This window comes from Girardinichthys multiradiatus, chromosome 23 (genome assembly GCF_021462225.1).
Source record: "Girardinichthys multiradiatus isolate DD_20200921_A chromosome 23, DD_fGirMul_XY1, whole genome shotgun sequence".
Classification (NCBI taxonomy): domain Eukaryota; kingdom Metazoa; phylum Chordata; class Actinopteri; order Cyprinodontiformes; family Goodeidae; genus Girardinichthys; species Girardinichthys multiradiatus.
In genome coordinates, this window is record NC_061815.1 from 34140912 (window position 1) to 34164734 (window position 23823).

General features: G+C 38.3%; 2 protein-coding genes across 2 annotated transcripts; both read left to right on the top strand.

The window, feature by feature from the left end:
• The first annotated feature begins 3158 nt into the window (after nucleotides 1–3158).
• On the top strand, nucleotides 3159–6496 carry LOC124860078. Its single transcript, XM_047353054.1, has 5 exons — nucleotides 3159–3204; nucleotides 3470–3802; nucleotides 3894–4241; nucleotides 4754–4864; nucleotides 4953–6496. The coding sequence occupies exons 1-5, from the start codon at nucleotides 3159–3161 to the stop codon at nucleotides 5159–5161; spliced, it is 1047 nt and encodes a 348-aa protein (XP_047209010.1). The 3' UTR covers nucleotides 5162–6496.
• A 3190-nt stretch (nucleotides 6497–9686) lies between these two features.
• LOC124860079 lies at nucleotides 9687–11815 on the top strand. Its single transcript, XM_047353055.1, has 6 exons — nucleotides 9687–9741; nucleotides 9852–10181; nucleotides 10265–10606; nucleotides 11076–11216; nucleotides 11304–11341; nucleotides 11440–11815. The coding sequence occupies exons 1-6, from the start codon at nucleotides 9687–9689 to the stop codon at nucleotides 11566–11568; spliced, it is 1035 nt and encodes a 344-aa protein (XP_047209011.1). The 3' UTR covers nucleotides 11569–11815.
• Nucleotides 11816–23823: the final 12008 nt, after the last annotated feature.

A 23823-nucleotide genomic window follows, 5' to 3' on the forward strand; every position in this document is an offset into this window, starting at 1 on the left:
AATGTAAAACAGATACTTTACCCTGTGGTTTAAACAAGTGATCCAGACATTACTGTAGGGTTGTTTATTAGTCAGCTTTGAATCAATCAAATACATTAATGTATAAAGACAGTGACCGTACAAGTACCCTTGAATTATTTAACAATTAGAGCAGAGTTCATAGTGTTTACCTTAAATACATTAAAAACATAATATTTTGTTTTGGTTTACATTACATTTGATATTTATTAGCTATGAAAAGGAGCTGACACATCTAATGACTCAAATGTTTTCACTATCCACTCATTATCAGGATAAAATGATGGAAGAGGCAACACTTTGGGTTCATCCTGGACAGAGTCTCTATTGCCCTGTGTCCTGCAACTGATGTAGGTTTTACAGATAACACTAAACAGACATTTGTCTGTCTAAAAAAGATTATAACTATATTGTTAACAGACTTATGCCCCTGTTCCATTAGTACCTACTTAGCACGGTTCATCTCGGGCCAGTTCTACTCTACACAGTTTGGTTCGTTTTCCATTACAATTAAGTAACATCTCAATGTGGGCGGGATTGTCAATAGCAAGGCAGCCCCACTGTTCGAAAAAGTAACGTAATGTGATTTGTAGTGACACAAACACAACAGCAATGGAGAACCTGCAGCTTGATCTTTAGCTGTTGTCAAACTCAGAGTAAAGGCCAGAGAAGGCTGCGGGCGGCATAACGAAGCACTTAAGTGTAAGTACAGTTGAGAGAGGGAATCCATAAAGCGGTACAAGCTAAAGGACATGTGAGGGTAACCTAATGCTACCTAGAGATAGCTAGCTATAGTGTTCATATACACAACAAGCCCAGCATACAACGATTTAACGGTTGTAGATATTAGTTAGTTATTATATTTTTGCTATTACTAATTATGGCGCCCCCTATCCACTCTGTGATCGACAGTCTTCTGCCATCACGTTTTCACCACAATTTAGCACAGTTGGAACCACAAGCAAGCTGGTACCAAAAATAGTAACAGTTACGTGGAGAAGCCTGAAAAGCAAGTCAAGTCATACTGAACCGTGCTGAGTAGGGACTAGTGGAAAAGGGGCATAACTAGTCAGCATATGTACAGCTGATAAAATAAGTCTTGAAAAACATCCAATCTTCTGTGTTAACATGAAATTCACATGAGATGTCGTCATTGACCCAAGTCATCCACACATACCAAGAAATTAAAGCAAATTACTCTGCAAAAAAAGATTTGGGTAAAATCTACAAATGAAACAGAGAAAAAGTCCTGAACATATTTACAGAAATGTATTAAATACTGTGAAAAATATGTTTTGGCGACGATGGTTTGGTTAAGATATAGTTTCTTTATGGAGAAACTAGTCACTTGCTCTCATCATGTGTGATTTTTTTTTTTTACACAAACCGTCTACACAAATCTTGAAGGTTCTGGAAGTCCTTTCCATGCACTCTGGTCTTCAGTTCTTTCCATAAATTTTCAATTGATACTAGTCAGCTGATTTACTGGGCTAATCTAGCAGCTGTACTTTCTCTCTCTGAAATCAATAAAGTTTCATTGGCCATGTGTTAGGGACTATTGTCTTGATGGGAAATCACAATTGTTTCAAATTCAGATTCTTGTCAAAAATGTATTTCTTCATTCACTTTTTCTTTTAGTTATATTAATTCTGCCAGTACCATATGGTGTAACACAGCCCACACCATACTGTCCCTCATGTGCAGAATCAGTCCTTTTCCAAACAGGATGTGTACAATGACAAGAGTTCAGCTTTGACCTCATCTGACCAGACTATATTCTTGCAATATTTCACTGGCTTGTCCAAATCTTCTGCAGCAAACTTTAATCAAGCGTCAGCACCCTTCAGCAGTGAGTGTCATGAGTGTCCACAGAGGCCATTACTGTTTAGTTAATTTCTTGGTTTTGAAGGAAAAACTGCATATACATTTCCACTTCTTTCTTAAGCTTTCTAAGAGTTTTTGACAACTCTTATGATTTTCTCCTTTCAGAAATCTTATAAGGGGGTCCTGGTTGTGGTTAGTTTATGGTGAAATGGTGTCCTGTCCACTTTTGGATTATGGCTTCAATGGCACTCACTGGAACAATAAATGGTCTGCACTTTTATAGCGCTTTTATCCAAAACACTTTACTCTACAGTCATCCATTCATACATTCACACACTGACAGTGGTAAGATACAGTGTAGCCACAGCTGATACTGTTTAATACAAATTTTACCCACAAACTAATCATTTTGAATAAGAACATTTTCTATTTGGCCAAGGTGAAAGTCAGCTCCTCTGGGTCTGAGGCCATTGTTCTCAATATAGGTGGATTGCTCTCTCTGGCTTGTGGGTCAGTCTCAGGTGGAAGAGTTTGTCTATCTTGGTATCTTGTTCACAAGTAATGGTAGGATTGAGCTAAAGATGGATAGAAGGATTTTCTGCAGTAATGAGGGTACTCTTCCACTCTTTTGTGGTGCAAAAAATGAGCCGAGTTGAAAATAAAAGTAAACGATTTGTCCATGTATAAATGGTACTTGTTGGAAAAATTTATATAAGTTATCATTGTTCAGTTTAAATCATGTTCATGTCTGAAGTTCTATTATAGTTAAGATGATTACTAATTCCTATGATTGCTTTTTTAGTGTGAAAACGTGTTTGTGGAAGTTGAAGGAATGCGGTCTGGAGTAGATCACTCCCTGGACATGACAAGCTTATACCGTATATGGGAATGACTACACTTTTAGGTTGAGATCTCTGTGAGAACTGGCTGAACCAATTCCCGCTTTTTGCTTGTAGGAATGTGAGTTGTGAATAAAATGCTGGTGCAAAGATTTTTCCTTTGTGAGAAGGAAGTTGCTGTTCTGGCAGAGGACTGTCTCACCAGGTTAAACTACTTGGTTCACCTTGTGTCTTCTTGTACACTTGTCTGTGTTTATCAGCTTTCTAACGCTAACAGTACTTATCTTGGGTCCATTATTTATTTATTTATTTATTTATTTATTTATATAACTCTATAAAGCTAGACATGCTCATTAAACAATCCCAGTCATGTGAAACAGACCAGTTTGAGGTAACGCAACATATTAAAGCTTGTTTCGGTACATATGGGTTACAAAATATAATTGACATGATTTACATAGATTACAAACACTGTCGATGGCCAATCAGACCACACTCAATAGCTCCCTCCCACCTAACATAAGTACATTGGTTTGACCCATTCTATAATCTGCTTTACTGTACATGCAGTCTCAAGAGGAGTAAATACAAAATGCAGCTGATTCTATATTTTCTGCTTATGATCAAAGTTGGATGTAAGTATGAGTGAAATCTTCACCAACTACACATATTTTCTTAAAAAAAAGCTGGTGATGCAGTTTATTATTTTAGCACATTGAAGACACATTGTCTTCACCTGCCTGCACATCACTGATTGCACAATAAAATGCTTTGTTTTTGTTTTCCAGTTTGCACAGAAGATAACAAGTTTGAGATAAAGATTGTGACTGCTGGACAAAATGTGACCCTGACATGTCCTCGCCAGAATTCTGATCTCTACCAAGAAACATTTTACTGGATCCGCCTTGTTTCTGGAAACTGGCCTGAATTTCTTGGAGCAACATTTAACTTTGAGTTTGATGATGTTTCTAAGATTCCTCGCATTGAGACAAAACAAGAGCAAGGAGAATTTCTTCTTCATATTAATGAAGCTCAGCAAAATGATATTGGTCTTTACTACTGTATTAAAATCAGACAACTTGACTTCATCTTTCTGAATGGAACCTTTCTACAAATTAAAGGTAAAACTATCAAGAAAGTATTAACAAGATCATTTTCTTACTTGTGAGTAAGTTTCTTCTGGTTGTGAGAGTAAAAAATGTTTCTTTACAGGACAGGAATCAGATGTAACTGTTGTCCCTCCGAAGTCTCCATCTGGTCCAGTACATCCAGAAAACCCAGAGACTCTACAGTGTTTGGTTCTCTCTAACTCTGAGAGGAAAACATGTCCAGCAGATAATAGGGTGTACTGGTTCAGAGCTGGATCAGATAATAATCATCCCAGTTTACTTTATCTCCAAGGAAACAGTGGAGATGAATGTGAGAAGAGTCCTGAAGCTCCCTCTGCACAGAAATGTTTCTACAACTTTCCTGAAACCTCTGATGCTGGGACTTATCACTGTGCTGTGGCTGCATGTGGACAGATATTATTTGGAAATGGAGTGAAATCGAATTTCAAAGGTACAAGTATTTTTGTCTTTATTAGAAGATTTGCTTTAACTATGCTTATACAGTGGATATATAGCAAAGTATTTATACAGAAAACTCGCTTAAGCAGGTGAAAAAGATTGTTTGGATAAATGCAAAATAAAGAACAATGAGGTCATACAATACATGAAATTATAGCTACCAAAGTGGGTTTAACACTGTATTTATCAAAACAGTTTAATTAGCATTTTTGATTAGAAAAAGAAAAACAATAGCAACATGTTCAACAGTACATCTGAGGTTTTACTCACCTTATTTTAAGATCTAACGACCAGATGACTTTTCTATTCAAGGCTATACTTACTTTTTAAGCATGACTATGGTCACAGTATTGTTTAATTTTTGCCTGATACAACTTTATAACTAAGCAAAATATCCTTCATCAGAAATACCATGAGTGACACCGAAGGATATTTGGTAATGTTTGTCATATAAAATTATCTTGGATTCTTTTTTAAATTATCTTCCTGTTGTTTTTATTGCAGCACCCAGCATTTGGTCGCAGGAGGTCAACATTGTTTGTTATTTTGGCTTGGCCATAAGCCTAAGCGTTTTAGCTGTCCTTATTTATGCCGTCAAGGGGAGCAATGGCAACGGTAAACTAAGTCATGCATATTTTATTAAAAAAATTCTACTTTAAATGTATATTGTCATCAGTATTTTTTGCCTTTTTTGTCATTTCAGCTTCAGCTGTACCTCATGCAAACAGCACAGTATGCAAAAACCAGCAGGCGAATGTTTACACTACTGTCATCTTCTCAGTAATGAAGGCTGATTGTGGAAAAATTAAGGCAAACCCAAAGACAAAGAAGATCTACGCTGCTGTTACGGCTTTTGTGCAGGAATACTGGTCAAATACCAATGAATCTGGTCATGCTCACTTTACAACTTAGCAAATTTAGAAATAGTAAAAGTCATTATTCCATTAACTGTTAAAGCCAGCGTATTTGAAGGATTTTGTATAATTGCAATTTTTCAAAAATAATTTGCAACCAGAGTCCTGTTGTTCTGAATAATGCTGTGGTATAAACACACATGCTTCGATAATTGTTTAGCACACTAGGAAAAGCTGGTATTTTGATTGATAATTAAACCTCATAACTTTGCTTTTTTTTTCATTTTATTAGTCTTTTTTATGCTTTCAGTAATGTAAATATGAATGAAAGGTAACTAATTGACTTGGTTTTTCAAATGCTCTTTTAATGAACTTAGCCCCTTAAAAATCTTACTAAGTAAGAATCTAACTGAGCATTATTCAAGTTTTTCATGGGTGCACTCAGATACTCCACTGCTCAGTCAGCAAATCCATTTTTCTTACAATTATGACACCTTTTAAAAGGAAGTTAACAACATCCAACAGAGTAAGATTTATTCCCAGCAAGCATTTTTACAACAAAGAAATAATCAACCAACCACAGATTTGCCTACAATGTGCTAAAAATATAAAAATTTAAGATATAAGATGATCCATCTGTGTTGTTTTACTAGAGCTCCTTAATTGGTTTGTCATGTAATTGAGTCTAATACAATAATATTTGCCTTTTTTAATAAGCATGGACGCTGAATGTTGATAATAGATAATTATTGCAGTTCAGGACAAGCTGTATATAGCTGTGTATCGCGTCTGAGTGACTGCAGTTAAAAAAGCTGTTTCCAGTTGTGGTTTCTGTCATTCTTTATCTGTGAAACAGAAAGAGATAAGGATTTGTAAGACACTGCCACCAATGCAAAGCTAATGTGTTGTGGCTTTTGTGTTTTGGGTATTCTCCCTTAATGTTTTTAAATATTTGTCTTTGTAAACTATGCCAGTCATGCTTTGTGCCTCATTTTCCTCCACAACAATGTCCAGGTTGTCATCTCTCATTCCTTTATCTGGGGAGTGTTTATTGAATTATTTGCTTCTTGCTAATTTTATTTGCTCTTTGTAACAAACTCTGTATATGACTCTTACCTGTTAGTGCATTTCTGATTGTCTCTTTGTACTGACAGAACATTATTTTATTTTGATTACATTGTTTGCATTTTTTAGCGCAGCATGGTAGCTCTGATGATACAACAACCACAAGCAGAAGCATTACTAATATCACCCACAAACATTATGCTGTAAAATGATGTATGTTACATTCTTAAAATGCTAAAATGTAATGAGATGATTTTGTTTTTTACTGGACATAGTGCTCTATGATACAAATACCACAGAAACATGAGCAGTGTAGCAACAGCTACACTGACAATCAAGAGATGCGATGGGCCATTTCCCGCCCCTTCACCAACCTCTGAAGCCATTTACTCAGAACAGAGCTGAGTATAAAGTTCAAACACATATGAGGTGAAACAAAGCTGCAAGAGGCATCAGCATTTCATTTTACTTGAACAACTTAGATAACTGTACACGCAGGCAATTACTTATGAATAGGAAGTCGGTTTTAATTGATTTTTTAAGGCCTATCAACAAAATCCTATACTTGACATGCATTAGTTTCTATTTGTCTGTTTCTTTTTAATGTGGAAGTTGTGTTTTGTTCACAAAGAGGAGGTTGTGTAAACACAAAATAGAGTAGAGTTTACCCTACCTTCTACTGGACTTGTTTTAAGTCCACAGTCATTATTTTGATCATTTGATGTCAAACCTTGACCTGATTTCATTATTCAGAAAACTTTAACATTTTTTCTTGTTATTACTGGACAGCTTGTTTAGAAGCAGGAAACAAATGAAAGGTGAGACCGAAATGTGTGTGAGATGCAGCACAAGTTCACGCCTACAGTCAAGCCAGACGAGATGTGGTTACACACCACTCAGGCGCTCTCTACAGCCTGAACAAATGTTTTCCCCTGTGGTTAGCCGTATGTTGTATCAAATGAACTCCGCAAACCAAAATGTTCCAGTCTGGTATAAATTGCAGTTTTAACTGTTATAGATACTTTTACTTTATAACTTGGTGCACTTGCTGCAAAAATCTCCACTGTGCTTGTTTTTATTCCTGTTTACTGTTGATTCAAGTGCTAGTCTGCAGCATATTTTTTACCTATACTGTCGATCATGTCAAATATATCTCACAATGCTGTACGATCAGCTTTTCCACATATATTTGTTCCTTCATCTGCACTCCCTCACAGACCAGCTGTTTTAAATGTAATCTTATAAACATAGCGTAGAAGAAGAGCAGTGTGAATTCAGCCACACCCTCAACACTCTGCTGTGCTCTTCCTGACTATATGGCTGATAGACGGAGTAGGTGGGCCTTCATGAATGGTGCTCAGCCTTTATTCTGGCTCAGTGTGCATTATCTGAGTTTAATTTAATATCTTTGCCAGTCATTGCAGCAAAGGGTTGAATACACATTTTTGTTATATAAGTCAAACAAATGAGTTTCTGCAGCTGCTTACAGTTAAACACTCCTTAACTGCTGAACACCTGTCTTATAATTTAAATAAATAGCATATTTAGCTATCTTGATTAAATCAAGATTTGTATCTTTTATTTTTGTCTTTTTATCTCTTTTGTGCTACTCTGTTGTTTTTCTTGCTATTTTTATGCAAATAAGTGTTTTGTAGAAAACTACTTTTAAAAATATATATACTTTAATTTAATTAAATATAGATGACAGCACTTTGATGAGGGTAACCAGGGTTTTACCTTCAGTATGTAGTTGAGAGAAGCAGGGAAAAAGTCTCATGAAGAAGTCAAGTCAACAGTTGGCCAGAATGAGGCCTGCTGCAGGCAGGATTTCAGCCTTGAAAAACAACTACAGGACACAACCCATTGTAGGTATATAGAAGGTTATTAACATTATCTGCATTACCTGCAATGTTGCGACACATATGGACTGTTTTATTGTGTTCTCTGTAAAATATGGATAATTTCATGTCTATTCACTACAGTGATTATGCCACAAAACTACTGTTTTAGTCAGTCTACTAAATAACTGAATATCTTGGGAGAAGGTGCACCAACAATGTACAGTGCATTGGAAAAATATTCAAAGTTGTTGAAGTGTAGAAGAGTGCACAAACAGGAACAGATTCTCCCACCTCAGCTTTGGATCTCTGCGGCTTCTTCAGAGATGCCGTGGGCCTCTTGGCTGCTTCTCTGATTAATGCTGTCCTTGCCTGTCTTGTTTGTTAAGGTGGACAGTCAATATCTTGGTGGGTTTGCAGTTGTGCCATACTCCTTCCATTTACGGGGGATCATTTAAGTGCAGAGCACTGAGATGTCAAAGACTGGGGTATTGTTTTACAACCTTATACTGCCACCCTAACATCACAACTTTATCCCTGGCCTGTCTGGTGTGTTTCCTGGTCATCATTGTGCTGTTCATTCTCTAAAGATGAATCTATTTACTAATCAGGTGATATCTGAAGGCAATTGGTTGAATTTGATTTTATTTAAGGGTATCAGATTAAAGTGTGTGTGTGGGGGGGGGGGGGGGGGGGGTGAATACAAATGCAACTTACATATTTCTGATTTATATTTGTCATAACATTTTTAAAACATTATATCCTTTTCCCTCCACTTTTCAAATATGCTGATTCGTTGCTGTGAAGTGAAAATGTGAAAACGGGTATGAATACTGGAATACTGTTCTAAGGCACTATACAACAGTGGTTCTCAACCCTGGTTCTAAGCGCTCAGTGTCTTCAATTTATTTGATGTCTGCCTTTTACCACACACCTTATTCAACTGAATGGGTCATCGAAAGGTTTCTGCAGAACCTCATGGTATATTGAGGAGGTAATACTCTTCATTTAATCAGGTGTGCAGGACTAGGAACAGATCAGAAATACCAACAAAATACCAAATTAACTGGATCAATATCAAATAAGATCTTCCAGCCTTCGTGGTGTTTTTTAATTGGTGGAAAAGAGCGAGTTAATATCTGAACTGCTGCTGCTGGAAAGAGAAGATCTACTGATTCAGTCAAACTTAAAACCATTATGCCTGAGCACCCTAAACTTTGACAATCTACTAATTTACACAAAAAAGACAAAATGTAACTAATCTCTTTTTTTGTCTATTAAAAAAATTTAAGAAAACTGTAAAAATAGCTTGGCTAAAAATAGTCAAAATATTACACAACTGAATATGTGTACTTGTAAATACTTAGTCCCCTAGAGGAAAAGGGAATATCCATATTCTCTGAAATGAAGGCAAAAGCATGGTAAAGGTACTCATATATTCTCTGCTAGTGATGGAAACCAAACATGAAAGATGAAACAAAAGGGTGATGTTTGTGTTTTTGGTGGAAAGTTTGTTGATATTATTTCCACTGTGGTGACAGAGTAAAATTGCAATGTCACAAATAGCCAACCAAATTGCTTTAAATTCGCCCCGCCCTCTTTATATGGTTACATTAAAGTGAATCCCTTTAACATGATGCGGGTGACAATGCGTTCTCACATAGATGAAGCTTCAAGTGGATGAATGAGAAGATGCTGATCATTTTTTATTTTTTGGTCACTGCTGGAGTTGGACGTAAGTGCAAAATCTCAGTTCCTTTACAAAATGTCTGCACAAGTTACCCTTTGGCACATTCAGGTATGTTCTTCACTGCTCTGTTTTATTGTTGTTGTTTTCTTTCATAGGATGCAAAGATCATCTGATTGTTGAGACAAAAACTGTTAATGTTGGAGATGATGTGACCCTAACCTGTCCTCGCTTGACCTCTGATCATGCATCATGGCTGTACTGGGTCAGATTTGTTCCTGGATACTGGCCTGAATTTATGGGAGGAACATATTCTTTTAATGTTACTAATGTTATAGAAACTGCTCACATTACAGCAAAACAAGGGCCAGGAACCTTCATTCTATATATTAGTAATGTCAGGCACATTGACACTGGCCTTTATTACTGTGTAAAAGTTAAACGTCTCAACCTGACATTCTTGAAAGGAGAGTTTTTAAGAATTAAAGGTAAATAAAAGCACATTTAAAGTTATCTGTTTTGTTGAAGAAAGAAAATGTGATATTTTTGCATTATAATTTCTGTTTTCCAGCAACAGAACCGAACATCAAAGCCATCATCCAACGCCCTCTACCTGATATAGTCCATCCAGGAAGCCCAGTCTCCCTACAGTGTTCAGTCCTCTTTAACTCTCAAGATAAAACTTGCCCAATGGATCATAGGGTGTACTGGTTCCAAGCTGGATCAAATAAGTCTTATCCCAGTTTCATTTATGCTCATGGAAACCATGGTAATGAATGCGAGAACAGTCCTGAGGATCATTCTGGACGAAAGTGTGTCTACAACTTCTCTAAGAACGTCAGTGCTTCTGATGCTGGGACTTATTATTGTGCTGTGGCCTCCTGTGGAGTGGTACTGTTTGGTAATGGAACAAAACTGGACATTGAAGGTAAATGCAAAGCTTTTAAACAGATATGAAGAAGATGTCATATTCAATAAATTAGAATACGTGTTCTGATGAAGTTTACTTGTGAGATAAAAAGTACCTTTTCAAAATAAGAGTCTTTAAGCAGGTATTAAACATACTTTCACTAAGCCCGCTTTTCTGTTTAAAAAATGTTTTTTTTAAATTAATCTAATTATAGATATTCTAATCTCAAATGTCGTGTTTTTATTAGCTGCAAGCGGAAAATCATCACAGTTAGCAGCAATAAAGACATAAAAACACCAGTCTGTAATTAATCTTTAAAATGTATTTAACTTAATGAATTAATTTACTAAAAGGAAATTTTCAGTAATAATCTAAGTTATTGAATATGACTTTCGAATCTGGAAGAATTTATCAAAGAATTTTTCTGTTTTCTATTTTGTAATAAAAAGTTAACATTATTGTTGTTTTTTTTCACTTTCAGAACCTAACATGTGGGATATGGAGAAGACAAATACAGCTTTAATTCTGTTATGTGCTCTTTTGATGGCAAATGTGGTTGTTACATTAATTCTCGTTCACATCATCAGGAAGAAAACTTGTCACTGTTCCAATGGTAACTCATCATGCATCTGTATCACTAACATTGTATGAAAATAGTTTTCATAACTTATCTTTATCATTTCTGTTGCATCATAAACAGGTGCCGTAAGTGGCCATGATGACCAGCAAATTCAACAGGTAAATTTTTAATAGATGTTCAAGCATTATTATCTGCACTTATGCTTTTAACTTGTGACCTTTCACCATATATTTCCATAAATGTAATCTTTCCTCAGAGAGATGAGGTCTCGCTGGTTTACACTGCTCCCACATTCACCAACAGGAAAAATGGCAAATTGAAGAGAAGACACGAAGAAAAACCAGAGGCAGTCTACAGTGTTGTCAGTGGATTAGGGGTTGATTAATAATTCAGTAAATCTAATTATTGTTGGAAATTTTATTTATTTATTTTTTAACACACTGAAACAACATTTGAATCAGGCTCTATTTTGCCTGTGATCATTTAAAATGTGTATAGATGAAAACTTAAGGTATTGCGTAAATACGGCTGTATGGTTTTATTTCTCATTGCTTAGCATAGTAAAACGTTTTAAAAATGTATTTTGTTATAGTTTTGATGTCTGTAGAAACATAAATGAATGAAAACAGCAACCCTTACCTTTGCTACTATGCACAGCATACCAGTTATTCCATTTAAAATAACTTGTGTGATGTAAATATAAAGCGAATGATTTTTTTGCTGTTAATAATTAAAATAAGTTATTATGTAAATAAATAGTAGCAGCGAAACTAAATAATAAAGACAAGTCAAATTATTTGAGATGAATGAGATTGAATGATAAAACTTTGTAAAAAAGCTGAAAAATATTCTGGTTTTGATAGAATTTAAATAAATATGTTCATATGTGACATTTAAGTTTTCTTCTTATGGAATATATTTCTTTGTTGTCCATTGTGACTTCATTTAAAACCTTTTGACATTGGGATCGAAACGCATAAATAGTTGAATACACAGTCCTATTCAACAGATTAGAAAAGGTGTTCCGCTTAAATTATTCAAATTTAATCGGTCGATTAAAATATTGTAATTTTTCAGTTAGTATGAAAATCATATACAACTAGTGAATTGCTGTACATCTATTACAATAGATGTATCAACTTTGTGTATTTTATGTTCAAATGACAAATCTGTCAAATAGTTGAAACAGATAATTTTCATGTAAATATTAAACACACACATAAGATCAAGTTACAATCACATTCACTGCTGGCATAGTTGTAAGGTAAGGTAAGTTTATTTATATAGCGCTTTTCAGCAACAAGACACTCAAAGCGCTGTAGATACAATTACAATACAATCACAAAGCAAATAAACATAGATACAGACACAGAAAAACAAATCAAATGATAAAATCAAACAACAGAAGTCATTTAAAAAGTAAAATAAAATAAAATAAAGAGAATAGAATGATGGACAAGAAAATGAAAGGAAAATTGGACTGAAAACTTAACTAATAATGTTTAGATAACACATTCAAGTGCCACACTAAACAAATAAGTTTTTAATCTTGATTTAAAGCAACTTAGGGTTTTGGCGCTTTTACAGTTTTCTGGCAGTTTATTCCAGATTAGTGGAGCATAAGAACTAAAAGCTGCTTCTCCATGTTTGATTCTAGTTCTGGGTATGCAGAGTAGATTTGAGCCAGAAGACCTGAGAGGTCTGGGTGGTTGATACACTGACAACAAGTCTGTAATGTATTTTGGTGCTAAGCCATTCAATGATTTATAGACTAACAGAAGTATTTTAAAGTCTATTCTCTGAGCTACAGGGAGCCAGTGTAAGGACTTTAAAACCGGGGTGATGTGCTCCACTTTCTTAGTTCTAGTGAGGATGTGGGCAGCAGCGTTCTGGATCAACTGCAGCTGTCTGATCGACTTTTTAGGCAGACCTGTGAAGTCACCGTTGCAGTAATCAATTCTACTAAAGATGAATCCATGAATTAGTTTTTCAAGGTCCTGCTGAGACATTAGTCCTTTAATCCTGGAGAAGTTCTTTAGGTGATAGAAGGCCGACCTTGTTACTGTCTTTATGTGCCTCTGAAGGCTCAGGTCTGAGTCCATCACTACACCCAGGTTTCGAGCCTGACTGCTGGTTTCTAGCTGTATTAACTGAAGCTGTGTGCTAACTTTTAAACGCTCTTCCTTTGGTCCAAAGATTATTACTTCAGTTTTGTTTTGATTCAGCTGAAGAAAATTTAGGCCCATCCATGCATTGATTTCTTCTAAGCATTTACCCAGTGCTTGAATGGGTTCATGGTCACCTGGTGACATCATAATGTATAGCTTTGTATTGTCTGCATAGTTATGATAACTTACGTTGTTGTTTATTAAAATCTGAGTTAGGGGGAGCATGTAGATATTGAATAGAAAAATTTAAATCCGGTATTAAATCTAATCTGTGTTATTTACTATTTGGGAGATTTCAGGTACAATTTTCAAACTCCACATAGAAACTCCTGATAGAGAAATTTACATTATCTTAGAATGGGTCAGCTATAAATGTTTCAGAGGATTTGACCCAGGTTTGCATTCTGTTTAGGCATAAAACTTTCAAGTACTGAAGTACTTAGAACATCGCTGAACACACAAGACTGAGGTTCATGTGTAAAAACACAATATTAGAAGACGAAACTAATTTGCAACCAGAGTCCTTTTGTATAAACACACACACTGTGATAATTGCTTAGCAAAGTAAAAAAAGATGGTGTTTTGATTGATAATTAAACCTGGATAGGTTTTTCTTATAGGACAGATAAACACAGATACACTGGGGATAAGTATTTAATACACTGCTGATTTTGGAGGTTTTTCCACTTGCAAAGCATGTAGAAGTCTTTAATTTGTATGAGTGAAATAATCTAAAACAAAAATGCAGAAAATCACATTTTGTGACTTTCAAATAATTAGTTTGCATTTTATTGCATGACATAAGTACTCATATATCAGAACACAAAACCTAATATTTCGTACAGAAACTTTTGTTTGCAATTACAGATGTCAGATGTTTCTTATAGTTCTTGACAAGGTTTGCACACACTGCGGCAGGCATTTTGGACCACTCCTCCATACAGACCTTCTACAAATCCTTCAGGTTTCGGGGCTGTCGCTGGGCAATACGAACTTTCAGCTCCCTCCAAATATTTTCGATTGGGTTCAGGTCTGGAGACTGGCTAGACCACTGCAGGACTTGAGATGCTTCTTACAGAGCCACTCCTTAGTTGCCCTGGCTGTGTGCTTTGGGTCGTTGTCATCCTGGAAGACCCAGCCACAACCCATCTTCAATACCCTTACTGAGGGAAGGAGGTTGTTAGCTAAGATCTCCAGATACAAGGCCCCATCCATCCTCCCCTCAATACGGTGCAGTCATCCTGTCCCCTTTGCAGAAAAGCGTTCCCAAAGAATGATGTTTCCAGCACCATGCTTCATGGTAGGGATGGTGTTCTTGGAGTTGTACTCTTCCTTCTTCTTCTTCCAAACACAGTGGGTGGAGTTTAGACCAAGAAGCTCTATTTTTGTCTCATTAGACCACATGACCTTCTCCCATTCCTCCTCTGCATCATCCAGATGGTCTTTGGCAAACTTCAGATGGGCCTGGACAGGCGCTGGCTTGAGCAGGGGGACCTTGCGTGTACTGCAGGATTTTAATCCATGGTGGCGTAGTGTGTTACAAATGGTCTTCTTTGAGACTGTGGTCCCAGCTCTCTTCAGGTCATTGACTAGGTCCTGCCGTGTAGTTTTGGGGTGATCCCTCACCTTCCTCATGATCATTGATGCCCCACGAGGTGAGATCCTACAATGGAACCCCAGACCGAGGGAGATTGACCGTCATCTTGAACTTCTTCCATTTTCTTATAACTGCACCAACAGTTGTTGCCTTCTCACCAAGCTGCCTGGCTATTTTCCTGTAGTCCATGCCAGCCTTGTGCAGGTCTACAATCCTATCCCTGATGTCCTTACACAGCTCTCTGGTCATGGCCATTGTGGAGAGGTTGGAGTTTGATTGATTGAGTGTGTGGACAGGTGTGTTTTATACAGATAACACATTCAAACAGCTGCACTTAATACAGGTAATGAGTGGAGAACAGGAGGGCTTCTTAAAGAAGAACTAACAGGTCTGTGAGAGCTAGGATTCTTACTGGTTGTTAGGTGATCCTTATGTCATGCAATAAAATGCAAATTAATTACTTAAAAATTACACAATATGATTATTGTTTTAGATGCGGTCACTCACAGTTGAAGAGTAGCTATGATAAAAATGTAAGTCTACTGCATGCTTTGCAAGTGGGAAAACATAATCGGGGTGTATCAAATACTTGTTCTCCCCACTGTATACCAAAACATAACAATAAAAATAAAAGCAAAGACATGAAACAAAAACAGATATACTAACAAATAAAAACAGCACAATATTAGAAGATAAAACAAATTTGCAACCAGAGGCCTGTTCTTTTGAATCATACTGTGTTACAAACACAGATGCTGTGATAATTGTTTAGCAAACTAGGAAAATCTGGTGTTTTGATTGATAATAAAACCTCTTAACATTGCTTTTTTCATAACTAATTTACTTGGGACTCCAAAAGCTCTTTTAATGAACTTAGACACCTAAAAAACCTATAATTAAGGATTAGCTTTTTCTAGGGTGCAATCAGACACTCAACTCTGCTGCTCGACCTGCAAATCGTTGTCTTCCGCTTATCCAGGACCGGGTCGCGGGAGCAGCAGACTCAGCAGAGACACCCCGACGTCCCTCTCTCCAGACACCTCCTCCAGTTCCTCCAGGGGGAGCCCAAGGTGTTCCCAGGCCAGCCGAGAGACATAGTCCCTCCAGCGTGTCCTGGGCCATGTCCTGGGCCTCCTCCCCGTGGGACGTGCTTGGAACACCTCCCGAGGAAGGTGTCCAGGAGGCATCCAGTATAGATGCCCAAGCCACCTCAACTGGCTCCTCTTGATGTGGAGGAGCAGCAGCTCTACTCCGAGCTCCTCCCGGATGGCTGAGCTCCTCACCCTATCTCTAAGGGAGTGCCTGGCCACCCTACGGAGGAAGTTCATTTCGGCCGCCTGTATCCGGGATCTCGTTCTTTCGGTCATGACCCAAAGCTCATGACCATAGGTGAGAGTAGGAACGTAGACCGACCGGTAAATCAAGAGCTTCGCTTTTCGGCTCAGCTCTCTCTTCACCACAACGGACCAGCACAGTGCCCCCATTACTGTGGCAGCCACACCGATCCGTCTGTCGATCTCCCGCTCCATTCTTCCCTCACTCGTGAATAAGACCCCAAGATACTTGAGGCAGGAACTCCCCTCCAACCTGCAAATCTTGAATGTTAATAATAGATAATTATTGCAGTTCAGGACAGGCCTTTTTGTGTGTTGAGTGTGAGTGACTGCAGTTAAAAAAGCTGTTTTCTGTCATTCTTTATCTGTGAAACAGAAAGAGTTAAGGATTTGTCACAGTGTTGCATACTGCAAAGCTAATGTGTTGTGTTTTTAGTTTTTTTGGTATTCTCCCTCTCCGTTTTATTGAAATGTATGTTTTTAAACTTATACCAGTCATGTGTTGTGCATCATTTTCCTTTACAACATTCTCCAGTCACCTCTGATTATAATTATCTTGCGGTTTTCTCTCATAGTTTTGCCATATTTTTTTACTTCCGAGTTCATTAGGAGTGTTTATTGAATTGTTTGCTTCCGGCAATTTTACATTCTTAAAATACTAAAAAGTAATGAGATGATTTTGTTTTTTACTGGACGTACCGCTCCATTTCACCAAAACCACAGAAACATGAGTGTTACACTGACAATCAAGAGATGCGATAGACCATTTCCCGCCCTTTCACCAACCTCTGAGGCCATTCACTCAGAACAGAGCTGAGTATAAAGTTCAACCACATATGAGGTGAAACAAAGCTGTGAAAGGCATCAGCATATCATTATATTTGAACAAACTTAAATAACTGTACAGGCAGGCAATTACTTTTGAATAGGAAATCCCTTTAATTGATTTTTTTAAGGCCTATCAACAAAATGCTATATTTCACATGTATTAGTTTATTTTTGTCTGTTTCTTTTTAATCTGGAAGCTGTGTTGTGGAGGATGAGGTTGTATAAACACTAAAAAATAAAAATACCAGAGAGTATGTCCTACCTTCTTCTGGATTTGTTTGAAGTCCACAGTCATTGTTTTGATCAACCATTTTATGTACAGCCTTGGCCTGATTTGATTATTCAGAAAACTTTGACATTTTGGACAGCTAGTTTAGAAGCAGGAAACAAACAAAAGGTGAGACCGGAATGTGTGTGAGATGCAGCAAAAGGTTGTGCCTACAGTCAAGCCAGAGGAGATGTGATTACACACCACTCACGCACTGTTTTGCCCTTTGGTCAGCTGTATGTTGTATCAAATGAACACTGCAAACCAGAATGTTCCAGTCTGGTATAAAATGCAGTTTTAACCATTACAGATAATTTCACTTTATAACTTTGTACACTTGCTGCAAAATTCTCCACTGTGCGAATTCAGCCATACCCTCTACGCTCTGCTGTCCTCTTCCTGACTATATGGCTGATAGATGGAGTAGGTGGGCCTTCATGAATGGTGCTCAGCCTTTATTCTGGCTCAGTGTGAATTATCTGAGTTTAATTTTATATCTTTGCCAGTCATTGCAGCAAAAGGTTGAATACACATTTTTGTTATATAAGTCAAACATGAGTTTCTGCAGCTGCTTACGTTTAAACACTCCTTAACTGTTGAACAGCTGTTTTATCATTTAAATAAAGAGCATATTGAGCTATCTTGATTAAATCAAGATTTGTATCATTTTGCGTTTTGTAGAAAACTACTTTAAAAAAGATATATAGTTTATTTGATTAAATATAGATGACAGCACTCTGATGAGGGTAACCAGGGTCTTACCTTCATACTGTAGTTGGGAGAAGCAGGAAAAACCTCTCATGAAAAGATCAAGTCAACAGTTGGCCTGAATGAGGCCTGCTGCAGACACAGGACACAACCCATTGCAGGTACATAGAAGGTCAATAACATTATCTGCATTATCTGCAATGTTGTGACACATTTGCACTGTTCTATTGTGTTCTTCTCTGTAAAATATGGATACTTTTATGCCCAGTTACTGCAGTGACTATGCCACAAAACCACTGTTGTATGGCCAGTCTAGTAAGTAACTGAATATCTTGGGAGAAGGTGCATCAACGATGTACAGTGGGACTCCCACCAGAGAGGAGACATTCCATGTCTCAAGAGCCAGCTTCTGCAGCCGAGGAGCAGACCGCCAAGGTCTCCGGCTTCGGCCGCCACCCATACCACATTGGACCCAACCCCTTTGGTCCTTCCCACGGGAGGTGAGCCCATCGGAAGGGGGACCCACGTTTCCTCTTCGGTCGGGCTCCATGGGTGAAAGCCCAGCCACCAGGCACTCTCCAGCGTGCCCCACCTCCAGGCCTGGCTCCAGGGTGGGGCTCTGGTGACCTGCGTCCAGATGAGGTAACACTTTTTCCATCTATGGTAATCGTCATAAGGGGTCTGTGTCATTTAAGTGGATCATTTACAGGTCCTTCTCAAAATATTAGCATATTGTGATAAAGTTCATTATTTTCCATAATATCATGATGAAAATTTAACATTCATATATTTTAGATTCATTGCACACTAACTGAAATATTTCAGGTCTTTTATTGTCTTAATACGGATGATTTTGGCATACAGCTCATGAAAACCCAAAATTCCTATCTCACAAAATTAGCATATTTCATCCGACCAATAAAAGAAAAGTGTTTTTAATACAAAAAACGTCAACCTTCAAATAATCATGTACAGTTATGCACTCAATACTTGGTCGGGAATCCTTTGGCAGAAATGACTGCTTCGATGCGGCGTGGCATGGAGGCAATCAGCCTGTGGCACTGCTGAGGTCTTATGGAGGCCCAGGATGCTTCGATAGCGGTCTTTAGCTCATCCAGAGTGTTGGGTCTTGAGTCTCTCAACGTTCTCTTCACAAAATCCAACAGATTCTCTATGGGGTTCAGGTCAGGAGAGTTGGCAGGCCAACTGAGCACAGTGATACCATGGTCAGTAAACCATTTACCAGTGGTTTTGGCACTGTGAGCAGGTGCCAGGTCGTGCTGAAAAATGAAATCTTCATCTCCATAAAGCTTTTCAGCAGATGGAAGCATGAAGTGCTCCAAAATCTCCTGATAGCTAGCTGCATTGACCCTACCCTTGATAAAACACAGTGGACCAACACCAGCAGCTGACACGGCACCCCAGACCATCACTGACTGTGGGTACTTGACACTGGACGTCTGGCATTTTGGCATTTCTTTCTCCCCAGTCTTCCTCCAGACTCTGGCACCTTGATTTCCGAATGACATGCAGAATTTGCTTTCATCCGAAAAAAGTACTTTGGACCACTGAGCAACAGTCCAGTGCTGCTTCTCTGTAGCCCAGGTCTGGGGAATGCGGCACCTGTAGCCCATTTCCTGCACACGCCTGTGCACGGTGGCTCTGGATGTTTCTACTCCAGACTTAGTCCACTGCTTCCGCAGGTCCCCCAAGGTCTGGAATCGGCCCTTCTCCACAATCTTCCTCAGGGTCCGGTCACCTCTTCTCGTTGTGCAGCGTTTTCTGCCACACTTTCCCACTGAGGTGCCTTGATACAGCACTCTGGGAACAGCCTATTCGTTCAGAAATTTCTTTCTGTGTCTTACCCTCTTGCTTGAGGGTGTCAATAGTGGCCTTCTGGACAGCAGTCAGGTCGGCAGTCTTACCCATGATTGGGGTTTTGAGTGATGAACCAGGCTGGGAGTTTTAAAGGCCTCACGAATCTTTTGCAGGTGTTTAGAGTTAACTCGTTGATTCAGATGATTAGGTTCATAGCTCGTTTGGAGACCCTTTTAATGATATGCTAATTTTGTGAGATAGGAATTTTGGGTTTTCATGAACTGTATGCCAAAATCATCCGTATTAAGACAATAAAAGACCTGAAATATTTCAGTTAGTGTGCAATGAATCTAAAATATATGAATGTTCAATTTTTATCATGACATTATGGAAAATAATGAACTTTATCACAATATGCTAATATTTTGAGAAGGACCTGTAAGTGCAAAGCACAGAGATGTCAAAAACTGAGGTATTATTTTACAGCCTTATCCTTCCAACCTAACATCACAACTTTATCCCTGGCCTGTCTGGTGTGTTTCTTGGTCATCATTTTGCTGTTTATTCACTAAAGACAAATCTATTTACTAATCAGGTGATATCTGAAGGCCATTGGTTATATTTGATTTTATTTAGGGGTATGAGATTAAAGGGAAGGGGTGAATATAAATGCAGCTTACATCTTTCTGATTTTTATTTGTCACAACATTTTTAAAACATTGTATCCTTTTCCCTCCATAAATATGCTTATTCGTTGCTGTGAAGTGAAAATGTGAAAACGGGTATGAATACTGTTATAAGGCACTATACAACAGTGGTTCTCAACCCTGGTTCTAAGCACTCAGTGTCTTCCATTTATTTGATGTCTCCCTTTTACCACACACCTTATTCAACTGAATGGGTCATCATCAGGTTTCTGCAGAACCTCAAGGTATATTGAGGAGGTAATTTAATCAGGTGTGCAGGAGCCGGAACAGATCAAAAATACCAACAAAATACCAAATCAAGAGGATCAATAAGATCTTCCAGCCTTCCTTGTGTTTTTTAATAGGTGGAAAAGAGTGAGGTATTATCTGAAATTATCCAATGCAGACTTTTGCTGCTCGAAGACAGTTGTAAGTGTGGCTGTGCAGGCCCAATTCATATCACTTGGTTAATGTTGGTACTAACATTCTGCTTTGAGAAGATGCTCTGGCTATTAATTATGGAAGTAGCTTGTCTACTGAGATCTCCAACACACAGATCAGGAGACTGCTGCTGCTGGAAAGAGAAGATCTACTGTTTCAGTCAAACTTACAACCATTATGCCTGAGCACCCTAAACTATGACAAGCTACTTGTTTAATATAACAAAAATCCTGCCTGTTTCCTCCCTGCCACACTGCCTGCTGGTGGCTGGTGTTTCTGCCCCCTGGTGTATTTTTGGTTCTCGGTATCCAGGGCGGGGTGCTTTGGTGTGTGCCAGCTCACTCCTGGTGGGTGCTTACTGGGGCCTGGTCCCCCTGACTCTGTCGGCCTCTGCTTAGGGAGTGATGTGTCCCGGGGTCTCGGGTCACTGGGTCCATGACTGGATCTGCTCCAGCGTAGACGGCTGCCGGTGGGGTCTGTGGGCTCGACGCTGCAGCTCCCTGCGGCTTGTGCGGCTGCTGAGTGGTTCCCCTGGGGCTCTCCTCTGCTCTTCTCTCGGGGGCTTGCAGTAGCCAGGCAGTGGTTCTCCTGGGGTTCCTGTGCTCTGGGGGTCTTTGGATGTCTGTGGCTTGGATCTCCTCCATGTCTGTCTCGGGTCCAGGGGGGCAGGTCTGTGGCTCCTAACACTCGCTATTGCATATTTTTATGGAGAAACCTTGTATACACAAGCACCCGCACACTAGAGGGTGACACGGGAGTGGATTTTCTCTCCTGTCCCATCCCGCTCCCACAGAAAAATGTCTTGTCCCATCCCAATCCCAGGCCAGCATAACGAAAAAAATCCTGTCCCGTCCCACCCCTGGTAAATTGACTCCCACTCCCGTCCCGCTCCCATTCAGAACGACTCCCACTCCTGTGCCACTCCCATTTTTGTTTTCTTAATTTAGTCTTTTGGCAATTTCTTTCTTTGAAGGACCAGTTAGGTCCCTGTTTTTAGCTGTAGTAAAGGCCAGTTAAAGTAAAAAGAATAATAATGAAGAAATAATAAAATATTAAACAAGGAAACAGACCATGCCTATCTTAGTTGAATAAACAAAATGTACATAGTTGTATTTTACTCCTTTATTAAGTGACTGTTTCCTTTGAACAATGACATTACTATTATGTTTCAAGTTGCTGAAACGAAAGAAAAATGCACCTAGTAAGAGAACTGTACTTGTTGAACAAAAGGCCAAAAAGGCATTACCTTCACAATTTAGAAACTGTACCTCAATGGTTCACAGCCCTTGTCCTCAGGGACCCCTTCCCTGCAGGTTTTAGATGTGTGTCTGCTCCAGAACACCTGATTTAAATTCTGACATGACCTCCTATACAGGCATCAAGAATGGAGGGTCAAACTGGACAAAATTAATACAATAAAATCATCATTAAATAAATAAATGTTGTGAATGTCCCATAAGTGAAGTAAATGTAACATGAAAGAAATGTAACATTAAATGTGCCATTAAATTAAAGGTACCATTTATTTATTTAATACATCATTAGAAACAATAAATGTACCATTATATCATGAAATGGACTATAATGCAATTAAATATGCCACTGAATAATTAAGTATAATTTTAAAGACGACATGACGTAATTGTGGTACACTTAATATTTAATGATGTATTAAATAAATTGTACATTTAATGGTACATTCAATTTTTTTCTATTTCACAACATATTTATTTAATATCTTCCCTTGATGAAGCCTTTCTACGGAGTCCGCGAGGGGACATGGGGAATGGTTTTCTCTTTTGTGTCCCCACGCAATAGTCTTTGCGTTATTTCGCAATACTTTGTGGGATAGTTTCCAAACCAGATAACTGCAAAATTGAAACAAACACTACACCCGTTTTGAGATTTATTGAGTTTTATTTTGAAATCAGCATTAAATAAAATTATCTTCAATCAGACTAAAAGACAGTTTTTATCCACAAGCTGTCAAACACACTACTGAACTCTGGACCATAAAACTGCACAAAACCACATCTGTGACACTTTATTTCCTTATTACTGCTTCATGATGTGTACTTTTTTTTGTACGCCATTAGTGTTTTTGTTTTTATCGTGATTTGAACGGTTCTTCTTATCCTAAGCATTTAATCGCATTGTTTACTACGTGTTAACCTGCATATGACAAATAAACCATATCAATCACATATCAGTGTTTGTTTTATGAGCAGTTTGTCATCTGTGCTGCTGTTCCAAAATGCCGAACGCAAAAGTATTGCGTGGAGACGCAAAAGTAATAAATTTCCCCATGTCCCCTCACGGGCTTCCGTACCTTACCTCTTAAATCTTTAGTGCACATGCAGCAATTTTGTTGGTCAGATGAGACTTGACACATGTTGGTACTTTTGGTTTGATGAATGAAGAGATGCAGGGCTGATTTAATCCAGAACCTGCCTTACAAGTGTCCTTTAATCACTGGTGAACTTGATTACAACTAAACACATTTTACAAGCAGCAGACTGCGTGTTAACACCGCTACATTCAACTCCCCTGAAGTTCGGTCATATTTGCGACTTTCTTGTCAGCTCTATAAGTTTAATAGATAAGTCCTTATTTCTGACTTTACGTTACAAATCCAATTTTACCACGTCCAGTTCTCCACTTGCGTTTGTTCCCTCCATCCTGAACGCAGGTGGAAAACACCGAGCAGAAGCACTGTTGGCTTGTTTGTCGTTTGACTCACATTATAGTATAGGCTTCTTGGAAAAAAACTACACAATGGCGGCGTCGATCCA

What these genes read in the sequence shown, in the direction of transcription:
- LOC124860078 (XM_047353054.1), top strand. Translation starts at nt 3,159, where the DNA reads ATGGCCAATCAGACCACACTCAATAGCTCCCTCCCACCTAACATAA. An exon ending in CTCCCTCCCACCTAACATAA is followed by an intron (nt 3,205 to 3,469) that starts GTACATTGGTTT and finishes TTTGTTTTCCAG; the next exon opens with TTTGCACAGAAGATAACAAG. An exon ending in CAAGGGGAGCAATGGCAACG is followed by an intron (nt 4,865 to 4,952) that starts GTAAACTAAGTC and finishes TTGTCATTTCAG; the next exon opens with CTTCAGCTGTACCTCATGCA.
- LOC124860079 (XM_047353055.1), top strand. Translation starts at nt 9,687, where the DNA reads ATGAATGAGAAGATGCTGATCATTTTTTATTTTTTGGTCACTGCTGGA. An exon ending in GGTCACTGCTGGAGTTGGAC is followed by an intron (nt 9,742 to 9,851) that starts GTAAGTGCAAAA and finishes TTTCTTTCATAG; the next exon opens with GATGCAAAGATCATCTGATT. An exon ending in AACTTGTCACTGTTCCAATG is followed by an intron (nt 11,217 to 11,303) that starts GTAACTCATCAT and finishes CATCATAAACAG; the next exon opens with GTGCCGTAAGTGGCCATGAT.